Raw genomic sequence first — 21687 nt, forward strand, 5'->3', positions numbered from 1 at the left:
CAGGAGACGGCACAGAAAACCCCCCCACCCCCCATACAGGAGACGGCACAGTCGTCCCCCCCCCCATACAGGAGACGGCACAGTCGTCCCCCCCCCCCCCCCCCCCCCCCCCAATACAGGAGACGGCACAGTCCCCCCCCCCTCCCATACAGGAGACGGAGGGGTCTTGTATCTATATACAGTTTCTGGATAATTTATCACTACACAGAGAAATTAACAACATGACACTTAAATTGTTCTGTATAAGATTTTTTTTTCAATTTTTTTTTTCTTTTTTTAAATTTCTTAATAAGAAAAAAAAGTTATTCCTAGGTGATTGAACGTCCGCTTGATAAGATACAAACCGAAAAAAAAAAAAATATCAGGAAGATACAAAAGTGGAGAGCTCCACCGGCTGAGTCCTTCTCTTCTCTGCACACCCATCCATCCTATCTAAAACGGTGTCAACACAAGTCAGGGCGCCTCCTGCAGGAACCAGGCAGGCAGCAACTCCATCCTCCCGCTGCAGGCCTTCAGAGCAAAACAAAAAAGTCCTGGAAGGTCCAGGGGTTTAGTGGGGGCACGGGGCTGTCAATATTCGCTGTAACATGCAGCTATACACGTCCTCCGTAGGCTAGTAGGAAAGGTACGCTTACAGAAAAGAGCATCATTCATGTGGAGATCACAACGTGAGCATGATAAAAACTTGTTGGAGAAAGAAGGGTCTCGGGAGTGAAAGGAAAGGCAAGCAGAAACAGGATGGAGACGGGAGAGTTGGATGAGCCCAGGCTGGATATCAGCTGTGGTCTGGGGAGGGATCCCTACGAAGGGCGCTCTTCTTCACGGTGTCTAGATATTCCTGCTGTGACACTGCTAAAACGGAGGCTAGGATATCGTCGTCGTCCCAGTCGTTCAAACCTGGAGGAGGAGAAGGAGGTTAAGATACGGCACCCGAAACCCTGGAGACACTCGATGAGGCCGGCACACTCACCAAACGCTGTGGGAGACATGTGTTGCATGAGTGCTCTACACTCCAGGGCTGGGTACAAAGACACAAGGGGTGAGGTGGCACGGTCGGCACCAGAACATGGCTGGTTGCTTGGGCCTAGGCGGAGAACAGACATTGTGAGAGCTTGTGTCTGACAACCGAACCCAAGTGTATAGAACCCCTGTCACCGGGAAAGCTGCCAGCCGCCACCTCGGTCAGCTCTCTCTCCATTCAGTTTGCACGTTTTGGGGCTGCGCATATAGGCATGACATCACTAGGGTGCAAGATGGTGACAGCACTTCTGCACCCATGTGTCTTATGTACTCTAACCGTCCACCAACCTTCAGCGCCCAACCTACGGACCAGGGCATGGAGGACACTTGGGGTGTAGAGAAGCAGCCTTCTCCGCATCTAGCAAAACTGCACCTCAACGCATTCTGCAAATGTAGCCTGGTGACAGCCACAAGTTTGGAGATCACCACTGTAAAGCCACCATGCTTCAGTGTGCATCTCGGCCTTGGCTCACATGAACCCCCTTTGATGGACCAATATTAGGGATATATTTATATATCTTTGATACAGGGTTGGACGTTACCTGGTGCACAGGGAGAAGGGGGCTTAGCTAAAACAAGAGTGGTCCCTGGGGAAGACGGCTTTGCTGTTTGCTCTCCGTGAACGTCTGGGTGCTCGGGGGATCCTGCGGTGCTGCGCTGTCTCGGGGAACGACTGCTCCATTCTTCAGGTCCGCTGGAGGAGGCGGCGGTGGCAGAACTGCAGGTTGCGCTGGCCTTCCGTGGCTGCAAAGAGTAGGAGAGGCGATTATTTTTTTTTAAGTAAAACACCTTGGATTGGAGCCGTAATCAAAAAGAAAAGCAACCGATATAAAGAAGGAGGAAACAGGAAGAGACAAATGACAAGAATCAGAAGAGGAAGCAAAGAGAAGATTACGGCAAATGTCAGTAAGGTTATCCGACACTTATACACTGATGGGGGTCCGACTCCTGGCACTAGGAGGGGCCGTGGTACTCGCCCATTCATTGTGTATTCTATACAGGTACAGTTATAGCGGTGCCTGGTATCACACCTTAACTGGGTGTACCACGGAAAAGCGTGGAAAAGCTGCGGAGCAGCAGCAGCAGCGCACAGTCACCTGTCTGGCTTGTTTCTCTTGGTCCCGAAGCCATTGCAGGTAGGATTCCCGTGCCACCTGCTCCTCGATCGCCTCGTTCGTGGCCTCCCAGTCTGTGGCCCGCTTTTTGTCTTCTAACATCTGTTGCTCGATCCAGGATTCCTCCGAGGTCCGGATGGCGCTCTTCATTAGGGTCTGCTCTGCGTACTGAACACAAGATCCAGACGGACTCTTGAATACATATACACACTCCTAGAGCTGGCATCTACAGAGGTCACCTAGTTAGGACTTAACGAGTCAGAGGTCATAACGGGTCCTTTCCAACATGACAATAAGATAAGTAATATATCTCCAAAGCCCCCAGACACTTTAGATAGCAGTCGGCTGAACCATAGTTCAACCAGCAGCCATCTTGGCCGTCTCTCCCACATACAGGAGGGCTTGCTCTGGTATCCTTTACAAGAACTCGCAGATATTGGACACACCAGATCCTTGGACCGCCATGTGGGGTCTTCGCAGCATGCTCACGGTTTGTGACTCACCCCAGGTTTAAAAGATGGCAGTCCCAGGCCCACTCCTATTGTGGCCTTGTTGGGGTTGACCACGGAGTTGTAGTGGATGTTTCGGTGGTAGCTCACTCTGATTGGCTCATCTTCATTTTGTTGGATCCCATGGAATGTATTGATCGGTTCTGGAACACAGAAATCATGGAGATGAATGTTAAAAGAAAAGGAAAATGCTGCGTTGCCCCCATAGCTGGTGACGACAAGCGCCAGTCAGCCTGCAGTGATGATGTGCAACCGGCAGATCTTGTACAACTACAACTCCCAACATGGCATGTGAAGCACGCTGGGAGAGGGGGTGCAAACCACATCCGTCGTAAGTAGGTCCCCATTTACCCGATGGGGTGGTATATATTTTTTCTGTATGAATTTACACAGAACATATATTGGTGTCCTTTCACAAAAAGTATGCAGGAAGCCTACGAGCGACGTAGGCCACAGAATATCCGTACGGTGACATATACGTCAGAAATCCCTTCTGACACAACCTCCGACGTAAAGTGCAAAGGCAGCGAGCAGCGACCCCTAGACAACCAGGAGATGTGTCAGGACTGCCCACCTGTTCCGTACTGATACACTTCTACGGGCCGGTTGTACATCTCCGCCATGGCTTGCATCTCTATGTGGTTGCCATGGCAGTTGTTTTTCCGTTTGCGGTTGATGTAAGTGGTAAAGTCTTCTGTCACGTAGTTGGAAAAGTAGTCGGCGTTCTTCATCTGTTTCACACAGGGAAAAAAAAAAAAACATAAAAGTGTAAATTAAAAGAAGATAATCCAGCATTTCCCGCAGGCCCCGGGGAGGCTCCAGCATTTCCCGCGGACCCCGGGGAGGCTCCAGCATTTCCCACGGGCCCCGGGGAGGCTCCAGCATTTCCCGCGGTTCCCGGGGAGGCTACAGCATTTCCCGCGGGACCCAGGGATGCCCCAGCATTTTCCGCGGGTCCCGGGGAGGCTACAGCATTTCCCGCGGGACCCAGGGATGCCCCAGCATGTTCCGCGGGCCCCAGGGATGCGCCAGCACATTTGCCGCGGGCCCCAGGGATGCGCCAGCACATTTGCCGCGGGCCCCAGGGATGCGCCAGCACATTTCCCGCGGGCCCCAGGGATGCGCCAGCACATTTCCCGCGGGCCCCAGGGATGCGCCAGCATTTTCCGCGGGCCCCAGGGATGCGCCAGCATTTCCCGCGGGCCCCAGGGATGCGCCAGCATTTCCCGCGGGCCCCAGGGATGCGCCAGCATTTCCCGCGGGCCCCGGGGATGCGCCAGCATTTCCCGCGGGCCCCGGGGAGGCTCCAGTATTTCCTACGGGCCCCAGGGATGCGCCAGCTTTTTCGAGGGCCCCAGAGATGCTCCAGCATTTCCCGAGGGCTCCCGAACCCCCCCAGAGTCATTCTTACTAGGTAATCCATGCAATGTTTCCGGACCACCTCGTGCATGTCCTGGTCACCATATACCTGGTCAGCTGTAAAGAAAAAGGGGATAAATGTCATATAGCAGCACAACCGGCATGTAACATAACATGTGTTAGATGTTGGGGACTTCGGCCCTGCACTGCATATAGTGATCTTAAGGTTTAGGCCTTTTAAGAAGCCGTTCGATGGCCCTTTAAGAAGCCATACATTAGGTTGCATGGGACTAGCAGCAAAAAAAAAAAAAAAAAAGAAAAAAGCCTCCAGTAACTTTATAAATAAAGCGGTGAAGAAAACAAAAAATATAAAAAGAAATACATCAAACAAACCGCAGAGCTGCCGATAAGCCGACAAGTAAAACCACACTGCATGTAAACAATGGGTGATATGCTAATGAGGGCTATACATGGCAGGCCTTCCCGCTCGTCACATGACAGGCTTTCTTAGAAGTTTGGGGGGGTTAGCGAGGTGGTTGCCCTGGACCAATCATTGTCTCCCCGCGCAGAGTGAATTTATCACAGGAAACCACAGAAGTCATGTTTACAAACGCTGCAAACAGAACCCAGAGCAGAAACGTGCAGCATGCAGGAACCGCAGCGGGGGCACAGCGCTGTGCAGGGCACAAAGTGGGTCAATGGACCCAGCTGTAAACACAGACCCCGATGGGCCCCATCTGGAATAAAGCATGGGGGGGGGGGGGGTCGAAAGAACTCCTTTAATGCGTCAAGGATAGAAAAAAAGAAGGAACGAAAATAAAACTTGTGATACAATTGCTGTCCCAAAGTTCCCTTTCCATCCCTGCAGCCTAGTTGGTCGCAGAACTGCCACAATCGATCCTGCAGGTCAAAGTGAGCGCAAAAACATGTGCAGCAGAAACAGGTCACTACAAGGAGCCAGAAACAAAGCTCCTGAACCCTCAGCTACATGAACTGCAGATGTCTTTATAAAAATGAAGGGTTAACGTGATCCCTCTGCCCCTGGCTAGATACCATAGCTCCCCTCCTTCCTCTCAGCTAGTCACAGCACAACTTGCTGCAAAATATTGCAATGAAAAATCAGTGAATTGCGGATGTGACATCACTTGTGTGAAAGGCCCGGGACAGGCTCCAGAGAAGCTACTGAAAGACCCGCGTACATGCTCTAGAGCAGCTTCTATTGTGCCCAAAGTACATGCTCCAAAGAAGCTTCTACTGAAAGGCCATAGACAGGCTCCAGAGAAGCTTCTAACTGAAGGCCCCGAACAGGTTCCAGAGAAGCTTCTAACTGAAGGCCCCGGACAGGTTCCAGAGAAGCTTCTACTGAAAGGCCATGGACAGGCTCCAGAGAAGCTTCTAACTGAAGGCCCCGGACAGTTTCCAGAGAAGCTTCTACTGAAAGGCCATGGACGGGCTCCAGAGAAGCTTCTAAAGAAAGGCCATGGACAGGCTCCAGAGAAGCTTCTAACGAAAGGCCATAGACAGGCTCCAGAGAAGCTTCTAAATGAAGGCCCCGGACAGGTTCCAGAGAAGCTTCTACTGAAAGGCCTGAGTACAGGCTCCAGAGAAGCTTCTAAAGAAAGGCCATGGACAGGCTCCAGAGAAGCTTCTACTGAAAGGCCATGGACAGGCTCCAGAGAAGCTTCTACTGAAAGGCCATGAACAGGCTCCAGAGAAGCTTCTACTGAAAGGCCATGGACAGGCTCCAGAGAAGCTTCTACTGAAAGGCCATGGACAGGCTCCAGAGAAGCTTCTACTGAAAGGCCATGGACAGGCTCCAGAGAAGCTTCTAACGAAAGGCCATGGACAGGCTCCAGAGAAGCTTCTAAATGAAGGCCCCGGACAGGTTCCAGAGAAGCTTCTACTGAAAGGCCTGAGTACAGGCTCCAGAGAAGCTTCTAAAGAAAGGCCATGGACAGGCTCCAGAGAAGCTTCTACTGAAAGGCCATGGACAGGCTCCAGAGAAGCTTCTACTGAAAGGCCATGGACAGGCTCCAGAGAAGCTTCTAACGAAAGGCCATGGACAGGCTTCAGAGAAGCTTCTAAATGAAGGCCCCGGACAGGTTCCAGAGAAGCTTCTACTGAAAGGCCTTAGTACAGGCTCCAGAGAAGCTTCTAAAGAAAGGCCATGGACAGGCTCCAGAGAAGCTTCTACTGAAAGGCCATGGACAGGCTCCAGAGAAGCTTCTACTGAAAGGCCATGGACAGGCTCCAGAGAAGCTTCTAACGAAAGGCCATGGACAGGCTCCAGAGAAGCTTCTAAATGAAGGCCCCGGACAGGTTCCAGAGAAGCTTCTACTGAAAGGCCTGAGTACAGGCTCCAGAGAAGCTTCTACTGAAAGGCCATGGACAGGCTCCAGAGAAGCTTCTACTGAAAGGCCATGGACAGGCTCCAGAGAAGCTTCTAACGAAAGGCCATGGACAGGCTCCAGAGAAGCTTCTAAATGAAGGCCCCGGACAGGTTCCAGAGAAGCTTCTACTGAAAGGCCTGAGTACAGGCTCCAGAGAAGCTTCTAAAGAAAGGCCATGGACAGGCTCCAGAGAAGCTTCTACTGAAAGGCCATGGACAGGCTCCAGAGAAGCTTCTACTGAAAGGCCATGAACAGGCTCCAGAGAAGCTTCTACTGAAAGGCCATGGACAGGCTCCAGAGAAGCTTCTACTGAAAGGCCATGGACAGGCTCCAGAGAAGCTTCTAATGAAAGGCCATGGACAGGCTCCAGAGAAGCTTCTACTGAAAGGCCATGGACAGGCTCCAGAGAAGCTTCTAACGAAATGCCCAAGTACAGGCTCTAGAGCGGCTTCTACTGAAAGATCATGGACAGGCTCCAGAAAAGCTTCTAACAAAAGGCCCCGGACAGGTTCCAGAGAAGCTGGTACCGAAAGGCCCAAGTACACGCTGTAGAGCAGCTTCTACCGAATGGCCCGAGTACAGGCTCTAGAGCAGCTTCTATTGAAAGGCTCCAGAGCAGCATCTATTGAAAGGCCGAAACTACAGGCTCCAGAGGAGCTTCTACCGAAATGCCCCGGACAGGTTCCAGAGAAGCTGCTACCGAAAAGGCCCCAGACAGGCTCCAGAGAAGTTTCTACTGAAAGGCCTGAGTACAGGCTCTAGAGCAGCTTCTACTGAAAGGCCATGGACAGGCACCAGAGAACCTTCTACTGAAAGGCTCCAGAGAAGCTTCTACTGAAAGGCCTGAGTACAGGCTCTAGAGCAGCTTCTACTGAAAAGCCTGAGTACAGGCTCTAGAGCAGCTTCTACTGAAAGGCCATGGACAGGCACCAGAGAAGCTTCTACTGAAAGGCTCCAGAGAAGCTTCTACTGAAAGGCTCCGGACAGGCTCCAGAGAAGCTTCTACTGAAAGGCCATGGACAGGCACCAGAGAAGCTTCTATTGAAAGGCTCCAGAGAAGCTTCTACGGAAAGGCCTCGGACAGGCTCCAGAGAAGATTCTACTGAAAGGCTCCAGGGAAGCTTCTACCGAAAGGCTCCAGGGAAGCTTCTACCGAAAGGCTCCAGGGAAGCTTCTACTGAAAGGCCCACGTACATGATCTAGAGAAGTTTCTACTGAAAGGCCCCGGACAAGCTCCAGAGAAGCTTCTACTGAAAAGCTCTAGGGAAGCTTCTACTGAAAGACCCTGGAGAGGCTCCAGCTAAGCTTCTACTGACAAGCTCGAGTACATGCTTTAGAGCTGCTTCTACTGAAAGGTCCCAGACAGGCTCTAGTGGGGCTTCCAACTAAAGCCCCGACAGGCTCTAGTGGGGCTACCAACTAAAGGCTCCAGACAGGCTCAAGTGGGGCTTCTAACTAAAGGCACCAGACAGGCTCTAGTGGGGCTTCTAATGAAAGGCAATATGGAAGTCATAACGGGGAGTCCTTTGCTCAATACCTTGTTTCGGAGTTGTGGCAGCAGCCCCAGTTTTGGGGGACTCTACAAGTACTTTTATGAGAAGAGTGGACATGGCCTCAATTGCTACCGGAAGGAAAATACCGCATGGACAGGGCTTCCCCTGGCAAACCCGCACTTTTTGGGGGCTACACTCAGAAAAGGGCAGTCTGTTATGCCCTCTTTACACTTTACTTGAGGCAATGCGTCCAGACACAGAATATACCCTGCATGCAAATGTGAGAGGGATTCAGCGCAGAGCCTCCCACTCCTCAGATTTGCATGACGTACCCCCTGCTTCCCCGCCACATGCTCTACTGAGCGGGAACCTGGAACATCAGTCAGGTTTATGATTTTATTTATGTTACTCACTTATACAGTGCCATTAATTCCACAGCACTTTACATACAGTCATGGCCAACAGTATTGACACCCCTGCAATTCTGTCAGGTAATACTCAGTTTCTTCCTGAAAATGATTGCAAACACAAATTCTTTGGTATTATTATCTTCATTTAATTTGTCTTAAATGAAAAAACACAGAAAGAATTGTCCTAAAGCCAAATTGGATATAATTCCACACCAAACATAAAAAAGGGGGTGGACAAAAGTATTGGCACTGTTCGAAAACTCATGTGATGCTTCTCTAATTTGTGTAATTAACAGCACCTGTAACTTACCTGTGGCACCTAACAGGTGTTGGCAATAACTAAATCACACTTGCAGCCAGTTGACATGGATTAAAGTTGACTCAACCTCTGTCCTGTGTCCTTGTGTGTACCACATTGAGCATGGAGAAAAGAAAGAAGACCAAAGAACTGTCTGAGGACTTGAGAAACCAAATTGTGAGGAAGCATGAGCAATCTCAAGGCTACAAGTCCATCTCCAAAGACCTGAATGTTCCTGTGTCTACCGTGCGCAGTGTCATCAAGAAGTTTAAAGCCTATGGCACTGTGGCTAACCTTCCTAGATGTGGACGGAAAAGAAAAATTGACAAGAGATTTCAACGCAAGATTGTGCAGATGTTGGATAAAGAACTCCGACTAACATCCAAACAAGTTCAAGCTGCCCTGCAGTCCGAGGGTACAACAGTGTCAACCCGTACTATCCGTCGGCATCTGAATGAAAAGGGACTGTATGGTAGGAGACCCAGGAAGACCCCACTTCTTACCCCGAGACATAAAAAAGCCAGGCTGGAGTTTGCCAAAACTTACCTGAAAAGGCCTAAAACATTTTGCAAGAATGTTCTCTGGTCAGATGAGACCAGATGTTGATGCCTTTGCCCTTTTGGGCAAAGGCATCAACAGAGTTTACAGGAGAAAAAAAGAGGCATTCAAAGAAAAGAACACGGTCCCTACAGTCAAACATGGCGGAGGTTCCCTGATGTTTTGGGGTTGCTTTGCTGCCTCTGGCACTGAACTGCTTGACCGTGTGCATGGCATTATGAAGTCTGAAGACAACCAACAAATTTTGCAGCATAATGTAAGGCCCAGTGTGAGAAAGCTGGCTCTCCCTCAGAGGTCATGGGTCTTCCAGAAGGACAATGACCCAAAACACACTTCAAAAAGCACTAGAAAATGGTTTGAGAGAAAGCACTGGAGACTTCTATGGTGGCCAGCAATGAGTCCAGACCTGAATCCCATAGAACACCTGTGGAGAGATCTAGAAATGGCAGTTTGGAGAAGGCACCCTTCAAATATCAGGGACCTGGAGCAGTTTGCCAAAGAAGAATGGTCTAAAATTCCAGCAGAACATTGTAAGAAACTCATTGATGGTTACCGGAAGCGGTTGGTCGCAGTTATTTTGGCTAAAGGTTGTGCAACCAAGTATTAGGCTGAAGGTGCCAATACTTTTGTCTGGCCCATTTTTGGAGTTTTGTGTGAAATGATCAATGTTTTGCTTTTTGCTTCAATCTCTTGTGTTTTTTCATTTAAGACAAATTAAATGAAGATAATACCAAAGAATTTGTGTTTGCAATCATTTTCAGGAAGAAAATGAGTATTATCTGACAGAACTGCAGGGGTGTGAATACTTTTGGCCATGACTGTACATTATCATCACTGTCCCCATTGGGGCTCACAATCTACAGTAGATTCCCTATCGGTATGTCTTTGGAATGTGGGAGGAAACCGGAGAACCCGGAGGAAACCCACGCAGAAACTGGGAGAACATACAAACTCTTGGCAAATGTTGTCCTTGGTGGGATTTAAATCCAGGACCCCAGCGCTGCAAGGCTGCAATGCTAACCACTATGATGTGACATTTCTTTCAACAAGATAAACCTTGAACATATAGAAGAACACAAGACCTCGTCACTGGGGTCCTCCATCCCGGGGTATACGGGGTATCCTCTGCAGCCCTCATACCATCCAATGAAATGTCTATGGCAGAGTGATACATCTGTCAGTAAGATACTGAGGATTCCATGCGACTCCAGGTCTAAATGGGACCAATAAGATAGCAGACAAGGGGCCTTTATTAGGGTCTCCGCTGACCTAGAAGCCATCAGCACCCCAGAATCCCACTGCAGGGGGCGCTACCAGGGTGATAAAGGGATTCTTCTACTTCTAACAGCGTAGATGCCACGGTCACTTGATCGCAGCATCTGTTTGGCTAAATAGCTGGGATCAGAGTTCTTGGAGAGCATGACCAATATGTGTTACTATGGGGAGTCATTCACAGACAGGGCCTGGAGGAGAGCGGGGAAGGGACAGCCTGATCACCAATGCGGGAGAAGAAAACCCTTTAGAGAGGCTCGATCTGGTTCCACATCAGCAGCTTTTTAGAATTCTACCTTCAAAAGAAAGGTCACAAAAAACCAGGGGATTCACAGAAAATGTTTTCATTGAAACTGAAACCGCACGGTAAACTGCACCGATGAGGGGAAACGTTACTGGTTCTGGGTCTCAGATAAGACACAAGCAGGCGCGAGATGCAAGAATCATCTCCACTATTCTCCTGCCCCAACTGTGTGCATCTAGCAGTCACAGGACTTCTCTTGTGCTTCCCCCATTAGTCCACCTCTAAGTACAAAACACTTCTGATAACTCACTTTGCCCACTTCCTATACCCTCCTCGGCCACCTGGACTGCAGTAAATCCTGGCAGCCAGGCTGGCACAAACAAGGACTTATAAAGTGCCAAGTCATGAAGTTCTCTCCAGGTCAGTGAGGAGCCGCCAGCACAGGAAGAGCCAACAGTAGAGATCTAAGACTCTCTGTCTATGCGGCCCACCGAGGTCTGACATGTGGCAGCCGATGCACAGAGCTCTGGGCAGTCTGGAATAAGATTTATCAAGGGCTGAAGCAAGAGGGTGAAAGCGGCCTGTGTCAGCCCGACAGCCGAGACCAATAGCCCCACGTCCTAGAAAGACCGGCAGCGATATCCCTCCTCCCCCGCGGTACCATCAGCAATGTCCCATCAGTAATATCCCTCCTCTCCCCCCGGCGGTCCCATCAGTAATATCCCTCCTCTCCCCTGTGGTCCCGACCGTAATATCCCTCCTCTCCCCCCTGCGGTCCCGTCAGTAATATCCCTCATCTCCCCCTGCGGTCCCATCAGTAATATCCCTCCTCTCCCCCCTGCGGTCCCGTCAGTAATATCCCTCATCTCCCCTCTGCGGTCCCATCAGTAATATCCCTCCTCTCCCCCAGCGGTCCCATCAGTAATATCCCTTCTCTCCCCCTGCGGTCCCATCAGTAATATCCTTCCTCTCCCCCTGCGGTCCCATCAGTAATATCCCTCCTCTCCCCCTGCGGTCCCATCAGTAATATCCCTCCTCTCCTCCTGCGGTCCCGTCAGTAATATGCCGCCTCTCCCCCTGCGGTCCCGTCAGTAATATCCCTCATCTCCCCCTGCGGTCCCATCAGTAATATCCCTCCTCTCCCCCCTGCGGTCCCGTCAGTAATATCCCTCATCTCCCCTCTGCGGTCCCATCAGTAATATCCCTCCTCTCCCCCAGCGGTCCCATCAGTAATATCCCTTCTCTCCCCCTGCGGTCCCATCAGTAATATCCTTCCTCTCCCCCTGCGGTCCCATCAGTAATATCCCTCCTCTCCCCCTGCGGTCCCATCATTAATATCCCTCCTCTCCTCCTGCGGTCCCGTCAGTAATATCCCTCCTCTCCCCCCTGCGTTCCCGTCAGTAATATCCCTCCTCTCCCCCCTGCGGTCCCATCAGTAATATCCCTCCTCTCCCCCCTGCGGTCCCGTCAGTAATATCCCTCCTCTCCCCCTGCGGTCCCATCAGTAATATCCCTCTCTCCCACCAGTGGTCCGGTCAGTAATATCCCTCCTCTCCCCTCTGCGGTCCCGTCAGTAATATCCCTCCTCCCCCCCCCCCCGCAGTCCCATCAGTAATCTCTCTCCTCCCCCCGCAGTCCCGTCAGTAATATCTCTCCTCCCCCCGCAGTCCCTTCTGTAATCTCTCTCTCCCCCCCTCAGTCCGGTCTGTAATATCTCTCCTCCCCCCGCAGTCCCGTCAGTAATATCTCTCCTCCCCCCGCAGTCCCTTCTGTAATCTCTCTCTCCCCCCCTCAGTCCGGTCTGCAATATCTCTCCCCCCCCCCCCCCGTGGTCCCGTCAGTAATAACCCTCCTCTCCCCTGTGGTACCGTCAGTAATATCTCTCCTCCCCCCCTGCAGTCTCGTCTGTAATATCCTCCTCTCCCCTCTGCAGTCCCATCAGTAATATCTCCCCCCCCCCACAGTCTCGTCAGTAATATCCTCCTCCCCCCTCTGCAGTCCCGTCAGTAATATCTCTCCTCCTTCCCCTGCGGTCCCTTCAGTAATATCCTCCTCTCTGCGGTCCCGTCAGTAATACAGTAATATCCTCCTCTCCCCTCTGCAGTCCCGTCTGTAATATCTCCCCCCCCAAGGTCCCGTCAGTAATATCTCTCCCCCCCCCCCCCTGCGGCTGGGACATAACTAAATCCTCTGTTAATAACCTGCGTCTTCCTAACCCCACTGCTGCCATCCACCATCGCTGGACATAGGAGCGCGGTCACACACCAGGACGAATCCCACAGTCACAATGTTTGACCCTACACCCACGCCTCTGATTTTGAAGGCAGTCGGGTGTAGCGAAACCACCACGTCACATTGACTTCCTGTATCTTATCTGGTAATTATGGAGATAAATAGTCACAGTGGTGGAAACTATTACATGGGGGGAAAACTCCCCTCCTCCAGGAACAGGAGGTGACGGCAGGGGTGAAAGTCACCCGGGAAAATCGGTCACAAACAACTCTTAGGGGAGTCCATGAAAAGTTCTGCAACTTTCTGACAGATTTTGTGAGAAATGTACTGAAGGCCAGAGAAGCCGCAAACTACAGCGCCTGTAAAGAAGCTGCGGAGACACCATCACGTGTTTCTCGACGCAAGCAGTGAATAGCCAGGCCTTTCCCCGGGAAGGAACAACCACGGGAAGGGCAGCATCCTATGAAGGAAAGCCACCTATGCCAAGCATGGTATCCATCCACAGACAGCTGTTTCGGGGATGGATACCATGCTTGGCATAGGTGGCTTTCCTTCATAGGATGCTGCCCTTCCCGTGGTTGTTCCTTCCCGGGGAAAGGCCTGGCTATTCACTGCTTGCGTTGAGAAACACGTGATGGTGTCTCCGCAGCTTCTTTACATGCATCTGCATATTTCCCCTAAGGGATGGGGGCAGTGTTCTGGAATCACTGCGTTGAGAAACACGTGATGGTGTCTCCGCGGTGTTGGATGTTTTGGTCTCCCCGAGGCCAATCATCTGTGCCTTTATAGCCTTTTTACTAGGCACTGCTCCTAATAGCCAGATTCCTACTCCACACTGATGAGGGGCAAAAAACCCCGAAACAGCTGTCTGTGGATGGATACCATGCTTGGCATAGGTGGCTTTCCTTCATAGGATGCTGCCCTTCCCGTGGTTGTTCCTTCCCGGGGAAAGGCCTGGCTATTCACTGCTTGCGTCGAGAAACACGTGATGGTGTCTCCGCAGCTTCTTTACATGCATCTGCATATTTCCCATAAGGGATGGGGGCAGTGTTCTGGAATCACTGCGTTGAGAAACACGTGATGGTGTCTCCGCGGTGTTGGATGTTTTGGTCTCCCCGAGGCCAATCATCTGTGCCTTTATATGCAAACTACAGCGCCAGCATCCAAACACCTGGGGTAAAGGCTCCAGAACAAGCCTTCCCTTCTGTGCGCACGGCCGGGCTTACATTTCCATATTACGGATCACGCTCCTCCTACTGAGACCCCAGCAGCTCTGCTATTCTGGAGGCACTGATCAGGGGGCCACACCGCGCTCTCCTCCCTGACCACGGGAACCACACCGCACTCTCCTCCCTGACCCCGGGAACCACACCGCGGTCTCCTCCCTGACCCCGGGAACCACACCGCGCTCTCCTCCCTGACCCCGGGGGCCACACCGAACTCTCCTCCCGGACCCCGGGGGCCACACCGAACTCTCCTCCCTGACCACGGGAACCACACCGCGCTCTCCTCCCAGACCCCGGGGGCCACACCGCACTCTCCTCCCTGACCACGGGAACCACACCGCATTCTCCTCCCTGACCCTGGGGGGCCACACCGCGCTCTCATCCCTGACCACGGGAACCACACCGCGCTCTCTTCCCTGACCACGGGAACCACACCGCACTCTCTTCCCTGACCACGGGAACCACACCGCACTCTCTTCCCTGACCACGGGAACCACACCGCGTTCTCCTCCCTGACCCTGGGGGGCCACACCGCGCTCTCATCCCTGACCACGGGAACCACACCGCACTCTCTTCCCTGACCACGGGAACCACACCGCACTCTCTTCCCTGACCACGGGAACCACACCGCACTCTCTTCCCTGACCACGGGAACCACACCGCACTCTCTTCCCTGACCACGGGAACCACACCGCACTCTCTTCCCTGACCACGGGAACCACACCGCACTCTCTTCCCTGACCACGGGAACCACACCGCACTCTCTTCCCTGACCACGGGAACCACACCGCACTCTCTTCCCTGACCACGGGAACCACACCGCACTCTCTTCCCTGACCACGGGAACCACACCGCACTCTCTTCCCTGACCACGGGAACCACACCGCACTCTCTTCCCTGACCACGGGAACCACACCGCACTCTCTTCCCTGACCACGGGAACCACACCGCACTCTCTTCCCTGACCACGGGAACCACACCGCACTCTCTTCCCTGACCACGGGAACCACACCGCACTCTCTTCCCTGACCACGGGAACCACACCGCACTCTCTTCCCTGACCACGGGAACCACACCGCACTCTCTTCCCTGACCACGGGAACCACACCGCACTCTCTTCCCTGACCACGGGAACCACACCGCACTCTCTTCCCTGACCACGGGAACCACACCGCACTCTCTTCCCTGACCACGGGAACCACACCGCACTCTCTTCCCTGACCACGGGAACCACACCGCACTCTCTTCCCTGACCACGGGAACCACACCGCACTCTCTTCCCTGACCACGGGAACCACACCGCACTCTCTTCCCTGACCACGGGAACCACACCGCACTCTCTTCCCTGACCACGGGAACCACACCGCACTCTCTTCCCTGACCACGGGAACCACACCGCACTCTCTTCCCTGACCACGGGAACCACACCGCACTCTCTTCCCTGACCACGGGAACCACACCGCACTCTCTTCCCTGACCACGGGAACCACACCGCACTCTCTTCCCTGACCACGGGAACCACACCGCACTCTCTTCCCTGACCACGGGAACCACACCGCACTCTCTTCCCTGACCACGGGAACCACACCGCACTCTCTTCCCTGACCACGGGAACCACACCGCACTCTCTTCCCTGACCACGGGAACCACACCGCACTCTCTTCCCTGACCACGGGAACCACACCGCACTCTCTTCCCTGACCACGGGAACCACACCGCACTCTCTTCCCTGACCACGGGAACCACACCGCACTCTCTTCCCTGACCACGGGAACCACACCGCACTCTCTTCCCTGACCACGGGAACCACACCGCACTCTCTTCCCTGACCACGGGAACCACACCGCACTCTCTTCCCTGACCACGGGAACCACACCGCACTCTCTTCCCTGACCACGGGAACCACACCGCACTCTCTTCCCTGACCACGGGAACCACACCGCACTCTCTTCCCTGACCACGGGAACCACACCGCACTCTCTTCCCTGACCACGGGAACCACACCGCACTCTCTTCCCTGACCACGGGAACCACACCGCACTCTCTTCCCTGACCACGGGAACCACACCGCACTCTCTTCCCTGACCACGGGAACCACACCGCACTCTCTTCCCTGACCACGGGAACCACACCGCACTCTCTTCCCTGACCACGGGAACCACACCGCACTCTCTTCCCTGACCACGGGAACCACACCGCACTCTCTTCCCTGACCACGGGAACCACACCGCACTCTCTTCCCTGACCACGGGAACCACACCGCACTCTCTTCCCTGACCACGGGAACCACACCGCACTCTCTTCCCTGACCACGGGAACCACACCGCACTCTCTTCCCTGACCACGGGAACCACACCGCACTCTCTTCCCTGACCACGGGAACCACACCGCACTCTCTTCCCTGACCACGGGAACCACACCGCACTCTCTTCCCTGACCACGGGAACCACACCGCACTCTCTTCCCTGACCACGGGAACCACACCGCACTCTCTTCCCTGACCACGGGAACCACACCGCACTCTCTTCCCTGACCACGGGAACCACACCGCACTCTCTTCCCTGACCACGGGAACCACACCGCACTCTCTTCCCTGACCACGGGAACCACACCGCACTCTCTTCCCTGACCACGGGAACCACACCACGCTCTTCTCCGTGACCCGGGGGGCCACACCGCGCTCTCCTCTCTGACCACGGGAACCACACCGCGCTCTCCTCCCTGACCACGGGAACCACACCGCACTCTCTTCCCTGACCCCGGGAGCCACACTGCACTCTCCTCCCTAACCACGTAAACCACACCACGCTCTCCTCCGTGACCCGGGGGGCCACACCGCGCTCTCCTCTCTGACCACGGGAACCACACCGCGCTCTCCTCCCTGACCACGGGAACCACACCGCGCTCTCCTCCCTGACCACGGGAACCACACCGCGCTCTCCTCCCTGACCACGGGAACCACACCGCACCCTTCTCTCAGACCCTGGGGGGCCACACCGCGCTCTCCTCCCTGACCACGGGAACCACACCGCACTCTCCTCCCTGACCACGGTAACCACACCGCACTCTCCTCCCAGACCCCGGGGGCCACACCGCACTCTCCTCCCAGACCCCGGGGGCCACACCGCACTCTCCTCCCTGACCCCGGGGGGCCACACCGCGCTCTCCTCTCTGACCCCCGGGAACCACACCACGCTCTCCTCCCTGACCCCCGGGAACCACACCACGCTCTCCTCCCTGACCCCCGGGAACCACACCGCGCTCTCCTCCCTGACCCCAAGAAACCACACCGCACTCTCCTCCCTGACCCCTAGGAACCACACTGCACTCTCCTCCCTGACCCCCGGGAACCACACCACGCTCTCCTCCCTGACCCCCGGGAACCACACCGCGCTCTCCTCCCTGACCCCAAGAAACCACACCGCACTCTCCTCCCTGACCCCTAGGAAACACACTGCACTCTCCTCCCTGACCCCCGGGAACCACACCACGCTCTCCTCCCTGACTCTGGGGGGGCCACACCGCGCTCTCCTCTCTGACCCCCGGGAACGACACCGCGCTCTCCTCCCTGACCCCCAGGAACCACACCGCGCTCTCCTCCCTGACCCCCGGGAACCACACCGCGCTCTCCTCCCTGACCCCAAGAAACCACACCCCACTCTCCTCCCTGACCACGGGAACCACACCGCGCCCTCCTCCTTGACCCCGGGGGCCACACCGCGCCCTCCTCCTTGACCCCGGGGGCCACACCGCACTCTCCTCCCTGACCTCGGGGGCCACATCGCGCTCTCCTCCCTGACCTCGGGGGCCACATCGCGCTCTCCTACAAGATCTCGGGGCCACATCGTGCTCTCTGACCCCAGGGATTACATTGCTCCCCCTGACCCCAGCAGTGACGTCACTTTGCTGGCCCAGAATTTTCCATTTATGTATGGACAGGGGTCTCATGCCTTCATGAAATCCTTCAATTAGAAAATCCTTTCCTGGAGCCGCACTTAAAGGGATTTTGCTGCAAGACATATCGGAGAAAAGTCTGTTCGCTTGAGGTCCCAGGTCACCAGGGTCCCACTAATTCCTAGAAGACAATGAATGGGGCAGCAGAGCACACATGTGACCTTCTCTCCTTCTCGCTGTGTTCATGCAGAGAGGAAGAACTTGAGACTTCGCTCTTGTGATCAGTGGGGCCCCCAATGATCAGGAGATAAGTGTTTATTGTGGCACAACCTCTAAGGGTACCGTCACACAGTGGCATTTTGATCGCTACGACGGCACGATCCGTGACACTCCAGCATCGTAATAATATCGCTCCAGCGTCGTAAACTGCTGTCACACTTTGCAATGTACGACGCTGGAGCGATTACTTCATGACGTATGTGCGATGTAGAAGCCGTTGGTTACTATGCGCACATCGTATACAATATCGTGCACACCTTTGTTACACCATGCGATCATGCCGCCACAGCGGGACACTAGACGACGAAAGAAAGTTTCAAACGATCTGCTACGACGTACGATTCTCAGCGGGGTCCCTGATCGCAGGAGCGTGTCAGACACAGCGAGATCGCTGGAACGTCACAAATCGTGCCGTCGTAGCGATCAAAATGCCACTGTGTGACGGTACCCTAAGTCGCTGTGATGGGTGGCAGTCCCAGCGATCCAGCCTCCATTAGCCATCCGAATAGAAGCACAAATGTCTGCCATTATTAGCGAGGCTGGTGGAGGGGCTGTTTACTGGTCTCTAATCTGTAGACACAGAAGCTGCTGGGTCTGATTAAATCATATAGGAGGGAAGAGAAAGTAGCGCCCCCTGCTGTACACAAGCCTCCCCACCCCACACACACAGGATTCTTCACAGCTGAGTCACGATTCCACGATGTGACTGCTGAGTCACTGGAAACGCCTCGTGGTGCCGGCAAGTATCTCTTTGAGCCACATGTGCACCAGCGCCGCGCACCCCTCACCCCCAGCGCTGCACACTGACACTGCAAGTCCCAGAATCCTGAGGCCATTGCTGCAGATCCCTGTGTGCAAAGCCCCCTGGCATATGTGAGAGCAGACCCCGACAGTGTCCGTCACTACCTCCGCATCGAGATTGGATGAGCAGCTGCAGACAACACTGGGCCGCCTGTCTCCAGATTAGGGCGATGCTTACCAACCGCTCTGAACAGGCAGGCGCCGTCCTCCTTCATCTGTTTTATGATGAACCCCTTCTTCTCCTGCAATGCCTTCTCAAACCAGTTCTCCTGCTGAAAACAAGAAAAATCTATATGAAATCGAAATGCCCAGTACAACCTATAAGCCCTAAAATCCCATCTATCCACACAATCGTTGTGCCCCTTTCCAGTACACCATTACAATCCATCGCCTTTTCGCTTGCTGTCAGTGAATAGGAACAGCAAGATTGCTACACGGTGACATTGCATGGCACATCGGTTTCTAGTTTCAGAGGATGGTTTGGGTTTTTCATCTTATAAGTATTCCCCCCCCCCCTCCCCTTCCCCCACAGACAGCAAGCAGAGATCCTACAAAAAACTCAACCGAGTAGTAATACAAGGCTCTTCAGAGAGTGGCAGAACTTTTCATGGTGCCATGATGAAAGTGACAACACTGCCCCCTGTGGTGAAGCCCCCTTACTGCAGGGTGGTAGCAGCACCAGGTAAGGCTTCGGGTTGCAAATTCACCACTTACACCTCATCGTGACCCTGGGTAAATGAAGCACTAACAACAGAACAAGCCCTGCAACATCTCCATTATTATTATATGCCTCTGGACTAGGCTGGGCTGATTGTAAGTGGCAATAATCAGTGGGTGGTGAGATGTTTGGGGGCGAGCAGCGCGGGGGTACAGTGTTTGTGGCCATTCATGGACCTAACTATGAATTACCGTACTTTGGATGAAGGCGCCACCTGGTGGTCAGAGCGGCACACTTCTGGCTCAGCACAATAAACGGTGACCCCGGCAGCTGTGTAATGAGGACGTTTGGAAGGAAATGTTTTTTGTCTGTTTTTCTGGGGGGAAGGGGCGAGGGTGTTAGACAGTATTAACAGCCACCATTTTAAAATGGAACCTTACGGTCATTATTTTCAGAAATGAAAAGCACATGCCTGAAATGTAAAGTACCCGATCATTGCCAACAAGGCCCAGACTGATCCCAGCTTCATACATCCCTTTAAGGAATGGACCGATCTATTACGATGAAAATTTTGGTGCGAATCTATAGCAGCTTGTAATGGCGTGGAATTCATTTTCTGCCTCGCTTATAACTCCATAAAGTGAACCTGTCACCCCAAAAATCGAAGATGAGCTGCGGCCACCGGCATCAGGGGCTTATCTACAGCATTCTGTAATGCATTCTGTAATGCTGAAGATAAGCCCCCGATGTATCCTGAAAGATGAGGTTAGATTATACTCACCCAGGGGTGGTCCGGGGCCTCCCATCTTCTTACGATGTCGTCCTCTTCCCTTTAAGGAAGCCACCAATTTTTGTTTTTTCCATTTTCATTTTTCTGCCCACATAGCCAAATAACATTTTTTGAGGGATGGGGTGCAGTTTTGAAAACACCTTGTAATGTACTGGATAACAGGGAAAAAAGCCAAGTGCGGTGAAAAAAAAAAAGTGTCACCGTTTTTATTTTTCGGACGTTTATTGTGCAGTAAAAAAAAAGTGACCCTAAATACCGTAAATGACCTGGAAACATGATTCTCCAAGTCGTGACTATTGCGGTTGACACCAAACTCGTATCTTTTTTTTTTTCCTATTTCAGCAACTTAAAAAAATGATGGAATTAGTTAGAAAAACTAAAACTAATGACACGTAGCAGAGTATTTTCCCGGCGCTGTGTGAGGGCCGAGCTGACGGCATTACTGATGACATTCGAGGGTACTGAACACGTTTTCATGTTTTCTTTGCACTTTTTACTGGAAGCGTCGAGACACAAATAACCCAAATGCAATTTTGCAGTATCAATTTTGTTCCTTGACAATTACGGGGACCAGTTAAACAGTTTTAGATTTTGATGGTTTGCCCTTTTATGGAGACAAATACTAAATAGGTTAATGTTTTACAGACTTACCCATTACTAAGATAGCGGACAGTTGGTGCTTATAAAGTGCTATGGAGAACTGTAACTGTCAGCAGTAATGTGTCGGCCTAAACGGACAATTACTCTTCAACCCCTTAATGACTCATGCCGGGGAGCTGAGCACGCTCCATTCTCAGATGATGGTTGTGTTATTCAGACATCATCTGCTTTAACAGACGCCAGCTGACCAGAGCTCCTCCCAAACCAAATAACATGTTTGATGCCACTGTCGTTCACAAATAGCGGCATTTACTGCATGAGTCCTGGGGGGGGCGCTGTTTTAGCCACTCATAGGCACTGATGAACTACATAGAACTCTGTATGGCATCTAAAGATAGTACAAGAATTATATACAGTCATGGCTGAAATTGTTAGCACCTTTGAAATTATTCCAGAAAATGTAATGTAATGAAAAACTATTGCTCCCAGAAAATTATTGCAATTACACATTTTTGATATACACATGTTTATTTCCTTAT

General features: G+C 52.9%; 1 protein-coding gene across 3 annotated transcripts in view; it reads right to left on the reverse strand.

The window, feature by feature from the left end:
* Positions 1-233: 233 nt before the first annotated feature.
* OTUD5 (OTU deubiquitinase 5) overlaps positions 234-21687 on the reverse strand; it is a 38247-nt gene continuing 16793 nt past the window's right edge. Inside the window, exons 2-9 of one of the 3 annotated variants that reach the window (XM_069747935.1) lie at positions 19279-19369; positions 4056-4120; positions 3219-3375; positions 2639-2787; positions 2118-2303; positions 1563-1764; positions 971-1084; positions 234-897 (exon numbers count right to left, since the gene is read on the reverse strand). In XM_069747935.1, the coding sequence (XP_069604036.1) occupies positions 776-897; positions 971-1084; positions 1563-1764; positions 2118-2303; positions 2639-2787; positions 3219-3375; positions 4056-4120; positions 19279-19369 (1086 nt within the window). In that variant the 3' untranslated portion in view covers positions 234-775. Of the gene's footprint in view, positions 898-970; positions 1085-1562; positions 1765-2117; positions 2304-2638; positions 2788-3218; positions 3376-4055; positions 4121-19278; positions 19373-21687 lie in introns of all 3 variants that reach the window. The other 2 variants (XM_069747934.1, XM_069747936.1) reach the window with 2 other exon arrangements.

Source organism: Ranitomeya imitator, chromosome 2, assembly GCF_032444005.1.
Source record: "Ranitomeya imitator isolate aRanImi1 chromosome 2, aRanImi1.pri, whole genome shotgun sequence".
Classification (NCBI taxonomy): Eukaryota; Metazoa; Chordata; class Amphibia; order Anura; family Dendrobatidae; genus Ranitomeya; species Ranitomeya imitator.